Source organism: Nanorana parkeri, unplaced genomic scaffold (assembly GCF_000935625.1).
Source record: "Nanorana parkeri isolate BGI_ZX_2015 unplaced genomic scaffold, ASM93562v1 scaffold122, whole genome shotgun sequence".
Taxonomy (NCBI): domain Eukaryota; kingdom Metazoa; phylum Chordata; class Amphibia; order Anura; family Dicroglossidae; genus Nanorana; species Nanorana parkeri.
Genome location: NW_017306390.1, coordinates 452119 through 468461, shown reverse-complemented (window position 1 = coordinate 468461; position 16343 = coordinate 452119). Strand labels below are relative to the sequence as shown.

General features: G+C 45.3%; 1 protein-coding gene across 3 annotated transcripts in view; it reads left to right on the top strand.

Moving 5' to 3' along the window:
* Positions 1-16343, top strand: part of MID1 (midline 1) — a 169685-nt gene that overhangs the window by 95484 nt on the left and 57858 nt on the right. For all 3 annotated transcript variants that reach the window (XM_018553510.1, XM_018553513.1, XM_018553512.1), the window contains exon 4: positions 7073-7180. In XM_018553510.1, the coding sequence (XP_018409012.1) occupies positions 7073-7180 (108 nt within the window). The remainder of the gene's footprint in view (positions 1-7072; positions 7181-16343) is intronic.

Genomic DNA, 16343 nt, shown 5'->3' with positions numbered 1-16343 from the left:
CTGCTGGTGAATGGAGATTGCCGATGAAGCAAATTGCCTCTCCCCAGAAAACCTCAACTTATAAGCAAAGTGGTAAGTTTCCCTTTGAGCTCTGACTCACACAAACTGCTTCTTTCATCTCTACCAAAGACTGTGTGCTTTGTTTGTGCTGTATCATCTACTTGCAAACCTTGCACAGTTTTTATTACTTTTATATTGTTTGGCTTTTGTTGGATTTTTCTTCAGTTTAAATATGTATGTTTGGAATTTGATTTTTACAAGTGTCTGCATTCCTTAGTACCATTCTGTTTTCAGGTCACCCAAGGCTTCAAAAGCACAGGCACATCTGAAATATGGATGTAGACGTAAACATGTCACATTAAAGTACCCTGTCATCTTGACCAGGGACTCAGAGTGGCACTTTCAAGTGAGAGTTTTGCTGATGAATTTGTTTACAAGCAATGAAAATATTCAGGACCATGACAATGTACAGAATTATCTGCTTCATTTCACATGGACACCTACATTTTAATTTTACTTTTTTGGGTGGTATAAAGGTTTTTTAAAATATTAAGTAAATAAAGGAGAATGGAATATTATGCCGACACACAGTTGTATGCCATTTCCTGGATATGAGCTCCTAAGATACATACAGGGAACACAAGCCTACTTTATCAGTGATTTAATCTTGCATTAGTCCACTACTTTCTCTTTGGTTCATTGAAAGACACAGTGGAGATCTTTAGCTGTTGACCTTGGGGTTATAGCGTCACCTTCAGGAACTGGGCACTTGCATTAGTCCACTACTTTCTCTTTGGTTCATTGAAAGACACAGTGGAGATCTTTAGCTGTTGACCTTGGGGTTATAGCGCCACCTTCAGGAACTGGACATTAGGTACAAAAACAAAAGATTAGGGACACCCCTTGCTGGTGATAAAACCCCCCATTTGCTAGAGACAGCTCAGTTGTTTACTTTTTACACACCCCTCAGTAGATACTGCCTTGAGACTTTCTGACCGTCAAGATCTAAAGATTTCTCCTGTGTCTTTCAATAAATGAAAGCGAAAACCTGATTTTTTTTTCTACTCGCTGTAAAATCCCTTTCCTGGTGCCTTTTCATTGCAGCATACAAACGATAAGCTCCACCCCTTACCCCTACCCTACCCACAGTAACAATCTATAAAAAAGAGAGAGAGAGAGAGAGACTCCCCCTGCATTCTCTTTCTTGCCCTCGAGTCTCTACCTGCATCCAGTCATGTCATCCCTACCTCTGGGTCATAAAGTGCCGCCTGGGTTCAGCCTCTCCCAGGTGTAGTCCCAGTTCCTGGACTGCTCAATGCGTCTTTGGGACTGGGAGCCCCTTCTGGGAGTTCTTGGGGGCGCGTGGTGTCTCGCATATGTCCTAAATAGGATTACAAGCGGTGTGGCGGTGAGCAACAGGGCTATTGTGCAGGAGCCCAGGTGGGGATCTGTTTCTAACTGCTTTCCTTTTGCTGCCTCTTTTGTCATCTCCATCTTGGCTTCCACTTCTACAAGCAATTTGCCTCACTGCTCTCTTTTCAGTGCTGCATAGAATATCCTTACAACTTAACCTTGTTACAGCTTCCTCTAAGGTCTCTGGATAAACCAACACTGCAGCAGCATCCACTCCTCTTTTAATCAACTTGCAGCTGCTTCAGCTCTGAACGGACTTCCCTGCAGCTGAGTCTGTGCACAAGTACTCTTAAGGTGCCCATACACTTTACAAGCCTCGCAAGACTTTTGTTGTAAAGTACTTAAAAAAACATACAATCTGCCCATCTTGGACAGGCAGATCGTACTTGCGATCATCGCAAGCCCGCCCCCCTGAGGGGCGGGCTTACGATGACTGTAATGAGGGTCGGGCTTACAATGACTGCAAACGGGCAGTGTTGCGCGTGCGCACACCGGCCCGTTCGGCAGTTGTCGAACTAGCAGGCCACTAACTTGCCAAGAATCGTACGATTCCCGGCGTGTTTTCTAGCATGCTGGTTCGACGGAAGACGTGCGACCCTACAGTAGAAACGGTCGCACGCCTTCCATACACTGCACGATTTTCCACGAGAATCGTGCAGTGTATGGGCACATTTACAACTAGTCTGGGACGACTCTACTGACCGCAAGTACTACTATTTAATTATGTTTTCAAGACTTTTATTCTGTGAGTGACTATAGTGTGCTCCTGTATGATGGCATACAGGTCTCATATCCTTACCTGCGTTCTACGCATCATCATTACCACAGTGACTGTATTGTACTCCTGTATGATGTAATAGAGGTCTCATATCCTTACCTGTGTTCTATGCATCATCATTGCCACTGTGACTGTACTCCTGCATGATGTAATACAGATCTCCAAACCATTACTTGCGTTGCACGCATTTCCTCAGTGACTTTATTGTTTGGCTGTGTTATGTAATACCGGACTCAAACCCATTACCTGCACATACCACTGGCCTGTGTATCCGCAGTTGAGATCTATCAGAGAAGGCAGGTTGACATATTATCACACTGGGCCTGGCTCTTGTCTTTTGCTGTCACGTATTTCTGGAGTTTGTCCTGCTGATGTGTGCAGCCTTCGCTGCAGATCCCTGCCTGATAGGTGCTTCCTTCATTCCTTACTTCGGCATGAGCCGTTCACCACGATTGCAAGAACCGCCATCCGCTTTAAGGTAGGGGACGACCGAACGGGTGAGTACAGACTAAAAGAGAGCTTTTTGGCTGCTGTGTGGGCGGCCACCGGATGTGGTGTGGGCTCATTTAACGTGAGCTGTGGCAACCTCATGGGCTTCACAGGCCAGGGTTCAGATCGAACCCATTGCATTGGGCATTACAGGCTTTCCCCGGGCCTTCTGCCGACAGTGGACTCCTGGAGGCGGTTTGTCCAGGCGTCTTTTGCTGGATGGAGTGTCTTCTTTGGCGTCGCTTTTGCCCACCCTGTCTGCTTGTTATTTATCGTTTGTATGCTGACATGAAAGGCACCAGGAAAACGGAAAATTGTATCATACTTACCAGTAATTTTTCCTTTCCTGGTGCCTGTCCATGGCAGCATACTACCCACCCTGTTTGTCGACGTATAGTTACAAGAATGCAGGGGGAGTCTCTCTCTCTCTTTTTTATAGATTGTTACTGGTCCTGTGGGTAGGGATAAGGGGTGGAGCTTATCGTATGTATGCTGCCATGGACAGGCACCAGGAAAGGAAACTTAATGGTAAGTATGATACAATTTTCCGTTTTCTCTGCATTCATTGAAGGACAAAGCAACGACCCCTATGGTTGCGATGACTGGTACTATTTGTTGCTCTTTGTATTGCTTTGTGACTCAGGCTTGGTTCACACCTAGGTGTTTGCGTGTTCTTGCACATTTTTGCACGTTTTTGCTTTTAAAAACGCATGTGTCTCCCTGCATAGAGATGCCTATGGGATCAAAACTGCACAGGAATCGCCTCCAAAATAGCTCCTGCATCTTTTCACATGACAGGCGTTTTTCTACATGCAACATAACGCTAAGATGCGATCTGTTGCCATTGACATGCATGGAAATGTGTGTTTTGCGTGCTTTTGCACGCATAGACCCGCGCGTAAAAACACTCAGGTGTGAACCAGGCCTCAGGGACCAAAGAGATTTGGTCACCAGCTCACCTGTGGGTTGGGCGAGAAAAAAAATGCTCAATTCTCCCAGTGTGGATAGGGCAATTCCCCGACCAGGCTATTGTATTGTGATAGTGGCAGGTATGCCGGTGCCAGAATTCACAAAAAGTGACTGCAGCAGTCACTGTTCGGCTGAGCATTTTTCAGTCGAGTTAGCAGTGTATGGCCAACTTGCTTGTTTACGCCATGCCATGAGCAGTGGTTTTCTGCAAAACACATGAATGGCGTGAACAAGCCACATAGAACTGTTTTACACCTTACATGTGCAGAAAAATATGGTCAATGGACATGGTGCGAACAAGCTCTAAATGAAAACAATTTAACTCTTTCACCTTTTTTTTAAAACGGCAGGAATCTAAAAAAACTTACCCTTGAACTGGAGCTACACCCACACTGCAAGGGTTAAGAGCTTGTTTTATCTAGGGACCTCAAATAAAGCAACTATATGCACATGATATTGCAAATATAAACTGATATTGCATATTCCTGTGCAGTACAAGATCACAAGGGAGAGCACAGTCTCCAGCAGCAGTCAATCTATTAGCTTGGAGAAGGAAAGAGGAGAGAGGTGTGAGCAGCAGGAAGCAGGGTAGTGGCTTGCACTGCTGTGCCTGTGTGTTTGTGGAGACACACACAGCTTACTAGCACATACAAGGGTGACTTCATAAGATATCAGGGCCAGTGCTCAGGGGACCTGCTGATTCTGCAGGAAACTAAAACATTTAAACATCAAAAAGCTGCATCCATTGTAAGTGATTTTAATCAGCATTTTAAGGGCTTGTTCACACCGAATGCGGTGCGTTCCAGAGCGGTAGCTGCTGAAACGCACCGCAATCCCTCACAAAACGTCCCCCTGCATTCTGGGGCGGAAGAGGGCGTGGCGGTGCATTGAATTCAATGGCACCGCTTCTATGCCCCTCCGCCCGCACGAGGCTAAACTTTGCCTGCGTTCCGTTCCACTGCAAATGCAAAAAAATAGGGCTTGGTACCGCTCTGGAACGCACCACATTCGGTGTGAACAAGGCCTAAAATAAATTAAAAACCTGACTTTAATACTACTTTAAGCTGGGTACCTAATACCAGGGGCTGACTGGCAACTTTTAGCCCAGGGGGCAAGTACAACCCAGAGGCCCATGGTGCGGCAACTTGGTCCCCCTCACGCTCTGCCTCTTCCCCGCATTCTCCCCGCCCCTGTCTGCCACTTTTGCCATCCATGTAACAGTAGTGTGGATGTATTTATCGATTTAGGAAATGTAAAGCACACTGGTAGTGGAGGGATGCCACGTCAGTGCTGTGCGGGTGCATGACTGCTGCGACCCTGGTAGTTCTGCCACTAACTCAGAAATACATTGTACAGCATTGCAGAATGGCATTGGCTATAGAGAACTACAATTCCCAGCAATACATTACACAACAATGCAGAATACCATCAGCTATATCCTAATACACATAATAGATCTGTGATTTAAAACTGAAGTTTTGCACCCTAAGCAGTGTTACAGATACTGCATAAATTGTAAGGTATGTGTCATACTATACATGAGCAATGCCTTCTTGAAACAAACCTGATGTGAGTATGGAAAAACAAATCTGAAAGGTTATTTACTTATGTATTATAAAGTTTATATATTATTGCATAAACATTTTATGACATTTAACCTACATGCGTGTTTTGAGGAATTATGACGTGTTTATACTGGGTACTCGATTTGCAGTCATAAACAGTTTTGTTACTTTTCCCCCCGGCTTGTAGAGGGAAATGCTTGAGGATGGGCGCAGCTCAGGATGTAGATAGACACTGGAATCTGGCCCTTTACACTGTAAATATACTAAGTAAAGCAACTGACCTTCCCATCCATAACCCAGTCTAGACAAGGCATTTGTATTTTTTCTCGATTTTATAAAGGTAGTAATCCTCTGTCAAAACAATTAGCCGCTTTCAATACCGTACTAATATAAACAAATAAAGGGAAACTCTGGGTACTTTTTATATTAACCCTTGCAGGGGGGCTACCTTTACCCATATCTTTAAAATGACAACAAACACACCTTTAGAAATGTTGAGTAATGACAATCTACAAACACATACTTCTAGATAATTGCCGGCTTTGTATTCTTTGCATACGTTATTTCTCTTATCTTCCCAAGTCTTCTCACAGTGGCCATGTTTACTAAGGGCAGATTACTGGCTCTCCATTTACTTCCTGAAAATCTGGCACATGTGACTGGGACACTGCATATGGTGTGAACGTACCCTAAATCTAGCGCAGCTTCCCCACCATTCTCATGCACTAAGCCACCAATACAAAATCCCTGTACTTTTGGGTTTGGGAGCATGTGCTATGCCCACTGCCTACCCACAATGCAGTGCTCTGGTCATAAGTCAATCTGTCAGGCTCCTGTGTTCTATAATGTGTATATTTAAACATTTGCATTTATAAGTTTGCAGTTCTACTTTAATTGAGCTAAATTGTCAGACGAAAATACCTGTGTCTGCTTTTTTTTAAAAAATAAATCTATCCGATTTCTCCTTTTCACACACAAACTTTATTTTTGAGTGCAGGGGTTGAATCTGACTGATTGCTTTGATGCATGCATATTCAACAGGTTGGATTGAAAATCTGGTCCCATAGTGATTGTCATATGTATACCAAACATCTTACTGATGGGGTATGATGATTTTTCACACAACTCAGCTGAGGGTGTTTGAAGTGTATAGCCAGACTCAAACCTCTAAAGGTGGCCATACACTGTACAAGCATCGCAAGACCTTAGTCTTGCGATGGTTGTAAAGGGATAAAAAAAATGTACAATCTGCCCATCTTGGACGGGAAGATCGCAATCTCGATCATCACAAGCCACGCCCCCTGAGGGGCGGGCTTGCGATGACTGTAATGAGGGGCGGGCTTACGCTGACTGCAAACGGGCAGTGTGCGCGTGCGCACACCGGCCCGTTCGGCAGTTGTCGAACCAGCAGGCCACCAACTCGCCGAGAATCGTACGATTCCCGGCGGGTTTTCAAACATGCTGGTTCGATGGAAGACGTGCGACCGTACAGTAGAAACGGTTGCACGCCTTCCATACACTGCACGATCCTCGTACGATCGCGGGATTTCCCGCGATTCTCGTACGAGAATCGTGCACTGTATGGGCACCTTTAAGGAGGTCCAAAGAGCCAGCTTTGTGTTACAAGTTCATTGTTCAACCCTAATGTAACTCCGTTTATAAATAACTAAATCTCTGACAACCTTTGTTGTTCTGTGACTGCTATCATGAGAATCCACCTGTGCACTGAAAGGTAGCACTTAGACATGAATATCCCAGGTGGAAATACTCCTCTACAACCTCTTTGATCACATTAGTTGCACAGCTAATGTTCTTTTATTGTGACAGTGTGACATGTTACCTTTATTTTCCTATGCAGGTGAATGCATCACGTCAAGAAGCGAAACTCATGGAAGAGAGTGATCAATTAATTGAAATTATTCAACAGAGAAGACAAATTATTGGAACAAAAATTAAGGAAGGAAAGGTAAATGTATACCCTTAAAGGCAATGAAAGTGATTTTATATGTAAACGTACTAATGGATGCAATATACTGTATATATTGTATATAGTGTATGTATTCGCTCGCTGGCCACTTTATTAGATACACCTTGCTAGTACCGGGTTGGACCCGCTTTTGTCTTCAGAACTGCCTTAATTCTTTGTGGCATAGATTCAACAAGGTGCTGGAAACATTCCTTGGAAAGTTTGGTCCATATGGATATGATAGCATCACGCAACTGCTGCATATTTGTCAGCTGCACATCCATGATGCAAATCTCTCGCTCCCCCACATCCTAAAGGTGCTCTATTGGATTGAGATCTGGTCACTGTGGAGGCCATTTTAGTACAGTTGTCACGATTATGGGAACTTGAGCACCAGGAATCGTAAACGCCGGGTCTTGCGGAGCAGTATATAGTGACTGAATTAGGAATGGGCAGGGATACAGGTCTCTGAAGGGACAGTGTGACCGCAAAACAAACGCAGGTGTGCCAGAGTCGCAGGATCTAAGGAGCCACCTGGTCTTCCCCAGAGCCAGTGATGGTGTGGATGTTGAGCTGCGGGGCAGCTCCCAGGTTGCGGCTCTCTGACACACCCATGCAGGCACAGTGCCAGCGGATACTCTGGGACCACAGCACATGGTACAAGACACAGGGTGCATACCGGATACAAGATACGGAAAACAGGCACCAGATGGAAGACGTAGGGAACATGCGGTGCACAGGAAGCAGGTAACAGAAGGGAACACACAACAGGTGTACACACAGAGACAAGAGATACACAGGAACAGCAGAGGGGAACGCACAGGAGAAGGGAGGGAGGTGCACTATAGTGCAGAGCAAAAGGACCACAGAAAGCCAGAGCAGGAGGCAAACCACATAGGTAATCGGGATACACCAAAGAGCGAGGAACAAGCAGCCACAGATGAGAACAGATACACGCAAGGACAGGTGCAGGGGCTCACAGAGGGGAGGATAACCCTCCACTAGCGGGACAGCAGGGTCTCACAGGGAGCACAGAGAATCACAGCACACATAGGGAGCATGAATAGGCCAGAGTCTAGGGCAAACAGAGATATCTGCACCGGGGAAGGTACTAGGTACAGGCACACAGAAGAGAGCACAAAGATGGCAAGGGAAAGCGTACAAACAAGGTAGGATACCAGCACACAGGAACTACAACACATGGGAACACAAGAACCAAGCAAGGTAGGAATAGCCAACAGGGAGATCATGAGCAAAGGGGGAATTTCAAGACGGAGAGATCGCGAGCAAAGGGGGAAATGCCAACAGGGAGGTCACAAGCAAAGGGGCAAATGCCAACAGGGAGGTTACGAGCAAAAGAGGAAATGCCAACAGGGAGATCTCAGACACAGGAGAATCAGCACAAAACAGGGATCCAAAAGGGAAAACTAGCACAGGAGCTCACGGGAAACACAAGGGGTCCGATGCAAGAAAGAAGACTTGTTGCTCGAACGAAAAGCAACAAGTGAGAGAGTGCTAAGTAGAAGAAGAGGTGTGCAGATTGGGTGCAGCCCTGTGGAATCCCATAGGCTGACAGCCAGGCACCAGGTACCCACATGAAAATCTGGCATGGATTGCCGGACATTGTGACAACAGTAAATGAATTATCATGCTCAAGAACCTAGAGGCGCCCTGTGTGATAGCAAAGAGGATGTGGCGGGTCCTTTTTATGAGTGAAACAAATGGCAAACACACTCATCAATTCATAACTAGCTTTAAAGCAAGGTGCACATGGAAGAGCTTTACACAGTACAGAAGCAAAAATTTCCCAGCATACATGCCGGTCAGCCTGCAAAAAAAAAAAATACACCGTCTAACTATTAGGGTGAAAACAGAGGTTTTAGTTGCACGACTTTTGCAAAATATGTGGAAGCCACACTACCTCGCCAAGGCTCCTCTGAGTAGTGTGGTCCTAACTTTAATCTGTAAGAGCATATATAGCAAAAGGATGAATTGGGAGCAGGTTTGCCAGGAGGTAGCCCAACCTCCTTAAAGGCACAGGGACACCAACCTTCTTAAAGGCATAAACCCCACACATCACAATGGCAGCTGAAGGGACACACTGGGGCTTCAGCTGCCACTGTGAAGTGCTAAGCTTCTGGTGTGTCCCTGTGCCTTTAAAGAGGTTGGGCTACCTCCTGGAAAACCTGCACCCAATTCATCCTTTTCTATATATGCTCCAAGATGGAGGCTCTTATAGATTAGAGTTAGGACCACACTACACAGAGGGGTCTTGACAAGGCAGTGTGGCTTACACATATTTTGCAACAGTTGTGCAACTAGGACCTCTGTTTTAACCCTAGTAGTTAGTGTATTTTTTTGCAGGTTGGCTGGTGAGTGTGCTGGGAAATGTTTGCTTGGGTCCTTTTTATGGAGACATCAGGGGCCTATTAGACCCCAAATGTCACCTATGGAATCCAAAGAAGCGGATGCTTCTTCCTTGACATCAGCAGCCGGAAAAATGACAGTCTGAAACCAGAAGTGATGTAATGCACATCGCTTCCGGGTGCAGTGATCGGAGGGGAGATCAGCCTCTGGAACTGTGGGGATCTCCCTCCGATCGGGGCACACAGACCCACCCACAGGTCCGCATAGGGGACAGTGGAGCCCAGGATAGCCAGCAGTTGAGGGGGTGGCACACACTGCCCAGCTCCAAGCCTCAATGCTTGTATGTGACAGCTAGGTGCCGGCTATAAAAGTCGGTACGAAGATCATGGCTGCTGCAGCAGCCATGATTTTGGTATAACTGCTTCAGGGCCGGGCCGTTTAAATACTTTGGGCAGTCCTGAAGTGGACCTTTCTTGGAAGAACTACATACAGGTGCTTCAATTGTACAAGATTCTAGTTGCCTGACTGCTCTGCTAACGCTGACTTTATTATTTTTTCCAAGTTACAGACCTGGAACAGGTACATATATCAGGAAAACCAGGCATCCTTGGCTCCAAGCTTGTTCTGGGTCACTGACTCAAACTATTGAACTAAGAGAATAAACATGACAGTCAGGCAACTATTTTTTTGTAGAATGAGAAACCAGCTATGTCTCCCTCCAAGTTCCTCCACCCATATGCACAACACATGGGCCAATACAAATGTTAATCCCTGTAAGCACAGGAGACGGGATATGCAATAGTATGTATACACGTTTATCATAGCACATATGGATATGAACTGGTCCTTATAAATCTAATGAATGACAGGACAGAGTGAAAGATGTGATCATGTATGGTCCACAGCAATCCCACTGTATACAGCAGTGTTGTTTGGTCTTAATTGCTCTTGTAAGAAATGTTGACCCCTGACAAGTGAGTGATTTTATACCCTTAGATCACAATTACTTTATTTATACCCTGCTGCCAAGAGAGCCTTTATTTTGTAGCAATTTGCTTGCCTAGCTGAGGCCTCCTGGTATGCGGTATTCTTCAACTTCCAAAGTTAACTTTAAATGTCAAGCCCGGTAGATCTTTTGTGAGAAAGCTGCCGTCTAAGAATAAAGTCCGTTGCAGGTTTTAATGGTTCACTAGGCTGCCATGCACCTTTAATTAACTTCAAATAAAAGGCATGTCGGCCAATAACCGAGGTAAAGCTGTTTGAAGAGCAGTCTTCCGAGAGGTGAAACTGTGAGGGCTTTAATGGAAGAGAAAGCAAAAAAAATGTCTTTTTGCTATTTTAAGAAAGTTTCATGGTCACTGACTTAAGCTCTTACATCCTTTTAACAAGCCGTATTGATAAATGATGTGAAGCAGGGAAGTTTATTTTTAAAATTGACCTATTGGAAAGCAAATCTGCTATTAAAGTGCAACACCAGCCACCAAGCAAACTGCTGCTAAGTAGGAAACATTGGAGCTCTCCTAAAGGAAGATTGTCTACTCAGTTTATGTAAGGAATATATCATATATTGCCAGATTCAACAGGCTTTCATAGTGCTTTTGAATGGGACAGCATGCTTTTGTCATATGGTTCTATAGTAAGCCCTCTGAGAATTACAGCGACACCAGGATAAACTGGACTTGTGACAGCTTCTTTTTCACAGGCCAGTTTGAATTATGGGGATGGGACCACTGTATCATGCCTATAATTTGGGGGCTGGCATTGTATTTTTGTGCACTTAAATTAACTGTTTATTTTGTACTGAAATTTTGGGCTTGATAAAGAATTGCACTAATATTATGCGACATAAAAATTAGCAACCGCAACCATTTTATTCTACAGGGTCTCTGGTTTCAGGGAATGTATAAATCTGGAAGTGGGTGTTTTAAGTAATTTTCAGGCCTAAAATGTGGATTATTACATGGGTAAGAATTGTCAGCCATCACACTCTACCCTTGTTTTCCCTTGTTTGAGAACTATGGGATTGCCTATTTTTACATATTAACCTGGCACATTTTGCAAAGAAAGCCTACAGATATAGTGACTCTGATTTTACTAAAGGAGTACAGCATGTTTACTTTCAAAGTGAATTTTCACTTTGCAAATGAGGAAATTTCAGGCGGGAATCAAATAATATCCAATCATGTCCAAGAGAAATTTTAAAAAAATTCTGTTCACACATGATTGGATGATTAAAGTCAGTACAACTTCACCTCCGTCACTGAGCTAAATGAAATTTATTTTTGCGCAGAAAAGTTTCACTTAGTTTAAAAGAGAACTATGGCCAAACCTTTTTGGCTATAGTTCTCTTGAGGGTCACAGGAGGGCATTTACTAATGTCCTCCTGTGACCAAAACTCTGCATATAGCAGGCTATTGCCCACTGTATGCTGACAGCATAGAGCCACGCTGTGGCCGGGAAAGATCCTGACTCAGTGGCGTAACAATCACCATAGCGACCCAGGCGGTCGCTATGGGGCCCGGGGCACAGTGGGGCCTAGCCAGATGCCGTGCGGGCTGCCTGGGTCGCTATGGGATCTTCTGCTGCTGGCTTTCACTGGAGTCTGAAGACGAACACGCCGCTGTTCAGATCTGTGCAGCGGCGCGTTCGTCTCCACAGTCAATGAGAGCCAGCAGCAGCGGGGATCAGGCTGGACATGGCGTTCTATGAACGTCGCGAGCCTCTGACGTCACCGGCAGTGGAGGAGGAGGCGGGCCCGTGCTCGGCAGCAGGGGAGGAGGCGGCCTTGGTGATGAAGAGGAAGGCGGGCCCGGCGACGGAGGATGTAAGTAGTGTGACCAGCCCACCTGAGGCTGATCCTGCAGAGCCCACCATAGATAGTCTATGGTGGGCTCTGCAGGGTCACCCTCAGGTGGGATCTCGAGTGGGCTCTGCAAGGGGTATAACTAGAAATCACGGGGCCCCATACAAAATTTTGCTACGGGGCCCTGTGATTTCTAGTTACGCCCCTGTCCTGACTATATTATCAGGATCCACCCCAGTGCCTGATTGCCTCTGTAGAGCCAGAGCCAGCTGGGCCTACCTCCAGCCTTGCCTGTCCCTCCAGTCAGAGCTGGAGAAACAAAGGGTGAAGGGGGAATGCCTGTGGGAGCGATGACTGACGGTCACCACTCTCTGCAGGGAGATCAGGAACTGAGCGATGAGCAGTATGTGATCACTCAGTTCTTGATCAATAGAGCCATTGTGTGACAGCTGCAGTGTCGCGCTTTGGCTCTAATTATGGGGATGAATTTATTTCACTCTTCCCATAATTCTCCTTTAATAAATGAGGTGAAGTTCTGCTGACATGATTGGATATTTTTTGCGACGTGAATTTTTACGGCATTTGCTAAGATAGGTGAAAATTCACATTGCAAAGTAAAGCTATACTTTGAAAGTGAACATGCTGTACTCCTTTCATAAATCAAGGTAATTTCATCACCTGCTGGTGGAATTGTGATTACACCACAAGCTACAGTGGTTCTCTTTGAGAACAGATGTATCTCAGTGGATGTACTTTAGCACGCTAAATATTAGGGCTTGTTCACATTATAGCATTGGGCTAAGGGCACAGTATGTGTGCATTTAGTGCATGCTATCGCACAGCGCAATGCACCATATGCTAGGTGCACTGATGCATTGTGTTACACCTCCTCCTGGCGTAATGCATACAGTGCATACATTTTCACCTCACAGCAACACAGTGCTATTGCTTAGCAATGTGCTTTGCCGCCCGGAGGTGCATTAGTGTCCCATTCAGAATTAATGGCAGTGCAGAGCAAGTGCAGTGCATCGCTTTGTGCGATAGTGTGCACTAAATGCATGGATGCCCTGCTTTAAAGGAGAATTATGGTGAGCGTGAAATATGCTCTTCACTATATTTACAGCCAATGTGTGACACTGAAGTTGTCACATGTCAACTCTATTGATCAGGTACTCGACTAACACATACCGCCGATCACAGATATCCCGATCTTCTCCCTGCAAGAGTGGTAAATGTCTGTCACCCCACAGGGATTGCCCCCATCCCCTCTCCGTTCCTCCAGCACTGACATTGTATATGTCTTCCTGTGATCCTAAAGAGAACTATGGTCAAAAAAGGTTGGCTCATAGTTCTCTTTCAAGCGCAATACTGTAGTGTGAAACAGCCCTAATTTTCCATGGCTATGGGAGGCGGGGACCTCATTGTATTGCTATTGGTGTCCTAATCCCATGAGAATTTCCATTTTTCGTGTGATTTCCTATAGAAAATGTAGAATTTCCATTTTTCTTGTAATATGTAGGTAGATCCACTGTACAGCAAGGTTAAAGTAGAAAGAAAATGAAGCAAAGCAGAGCCTGTGTGGCCTTCTCCTGAGGCTCAGCCTTGCCTAAAAGATGAATATTCAATTTTTAGCTGAATCGAGGAAGTGTGACACATCTCCAGCTGTGCTGCCCATTTATAAAGTCTGTTTATTTGGATCCATACTTCAGGAACAGCACATGATGAGCCATTCACAGATTCATCCACAGCTGACCCAGGATGCTGGTTGTGGTTTTGCAGAATAAGGTCTTTCGGGGTTGAACTTGCAAGCCTATGAAATATTTGACTTATGAGGCACTGTAAGGTTTGCCTGAGTCTGCCAGATGGATCATTTGTTCTCGTAGAAGCTCTGTCAGGCTTTGGCAGGGATGGAGCCTGTAGGCCCAAGAACCAGGGTGGGAATGAATATATGCAGCATATTTATACGAGTGACAGGTTTAATCGGTTAAGTCCTGGTGATTGATTTCTCTTTCTTCCACCTCCATAAGTAAGCAATGAGTAAGTGGTTGAAATTCTGAGGAAAAGTGCTTCTACCTCTCCATGCTCAGTCACATTGCGATAATATTTGTTTTCCGCCTGTGTCACAGCAACGGTGTAAAGTCAGCTGGAGGGCAAGGCCAGTCTTGCTACGAAGGCAAGTTCAAGGAATTAGGAATAGGTTTACGTCTGCCATAGAGTCTCAAGCCACCCACAAATAATACACAACTGTCATACTTATCATACATATTGGCCATGACATGTTTCATAGACTGTTTTTTTTTTTTTTTTTAATTCAGTACAACATTTCTGCTCGGGATACATTCAGTGTAACCTCCTGCTTTTCAATTACCTAAATTATCGGGGAAGTATAAACAAACATTGTAGGGGAGCAGACACAATCTGCCTATTATAACCAAGAAGCTTCTATCTTCAGTTAAGTTAGGCTTTTAAAATGAAAGATAGAAGCTGATTGGTTGCCATGGACAACTGCTCCAGATATTGTCTACTCCCATTTAGATAAATTCCCCTTACTCTGCTTCCCAGATCACATTCTCCAGCGTATAGATGTACCTGCCTTTTTGCAGGTTTAGCCACGTTTAGTTTTAATTGCATCTTGGATTGGCAGAATTCTATTTTCTCGAAGCTAAACTGAATGCACCTAAATGCCCAGGTAATTGCTCAGTTGGAATGATACCATTAACCCCTTGTGCAACTGATGATGGTCCAGGACCATCATCGCAAAAATTGCCTTAACGAGCTATGACGGTCCCGGACCGTTATGAACAATAACAAGCAGGGGGAGTGATCAGTAATCAATACTGGGGATGCACCGATTTTTATTTTTTATTTTCTGTACTCGCTGATACTGAGTACGCCGATACTGCTGTCTTTCCTGGTAATCAAGAAGTCCGGCGGCGTATCATGTCCCGCCGCCTGGCTTCCTGATTGCCTGTGAAGTCGGTTGCTAGTGAAAGAACAACAGTTTCACTTGCTGAGGCTGCCTGGCTTCCTGACCAATCAGGAAGCCGGGACGCGAGTTATGACGTTCCGCCCGGCTTCCTGATTGGTTAGGAAGACAGGCTGCCTGGCAACAAGTAAAGCCAGCTTCCTAGCCAATCAGGAATCCGGGAGGTGGGTTCATCTCATGACGAGAGAGCATGGAGCCGGCCTCCCGGCCAATCAAGAAGCAGGGCGTCGCGTCATTACACTGCGCCCGGCTTCCTGATTGGCCGGCTAGACGGCTCCGGCTGGGTACCGGACGAAGGCCGCGTTCTCGCTGGAGAGGCCCCGTGGGTGACAGGCTGCACATACTAAGGTAAGAGGGGACTTTGTTGTTAATCGGGAAGCCGGGTGGTGACTCTTTACACGCTGCCCGGCTTACTGGCTAATCAGGAAGCCAGGTGGCGAGTCATTACACGCCACCTGGCTTCCTGAATGGGACTTCCGTTACTCGGTAATTGGTATCGGCGAGTACTGAAAAAAAATTATCGGTACTCGTACTCGGTACCAAAATACCGGTATAGGTGCATCCCTAGTCATAACCCACCGCCCGGCTTCTTGATTGGAAAGGAAGCCTGCTCCATGCTCCCTTAGCACTGCCGGTCAGACGGAGATCTCTCTCTGTCCGAAAGTTCTGGTATCGGAGCATTTGGGCGCGCCTGTTAGCGCCTGTGTGATAGCAATAAAGTTAAGTGAAATATAAAAAAGTGATAAGAAAAGTATAAAATATTAAAATAAATGTAAAAAAATTAAAACCAACCCCTCCAACACTGGCAGCTACATGCAAACGTTTTTTTTCAACGCAACACTGCAAAAACACGTGCTAACCTAATGCATCACAATCTTTAGTGAAGTATGTCCCCTCTGGGCATGTCAATTCACATACAGCTTAACCAAAAAAAAAAAAAAAAGCCTAAATATTGCAACGGATCGAATCGCAAAAAAATCGAAAAAATCCAAAGGACACCAAGGGAA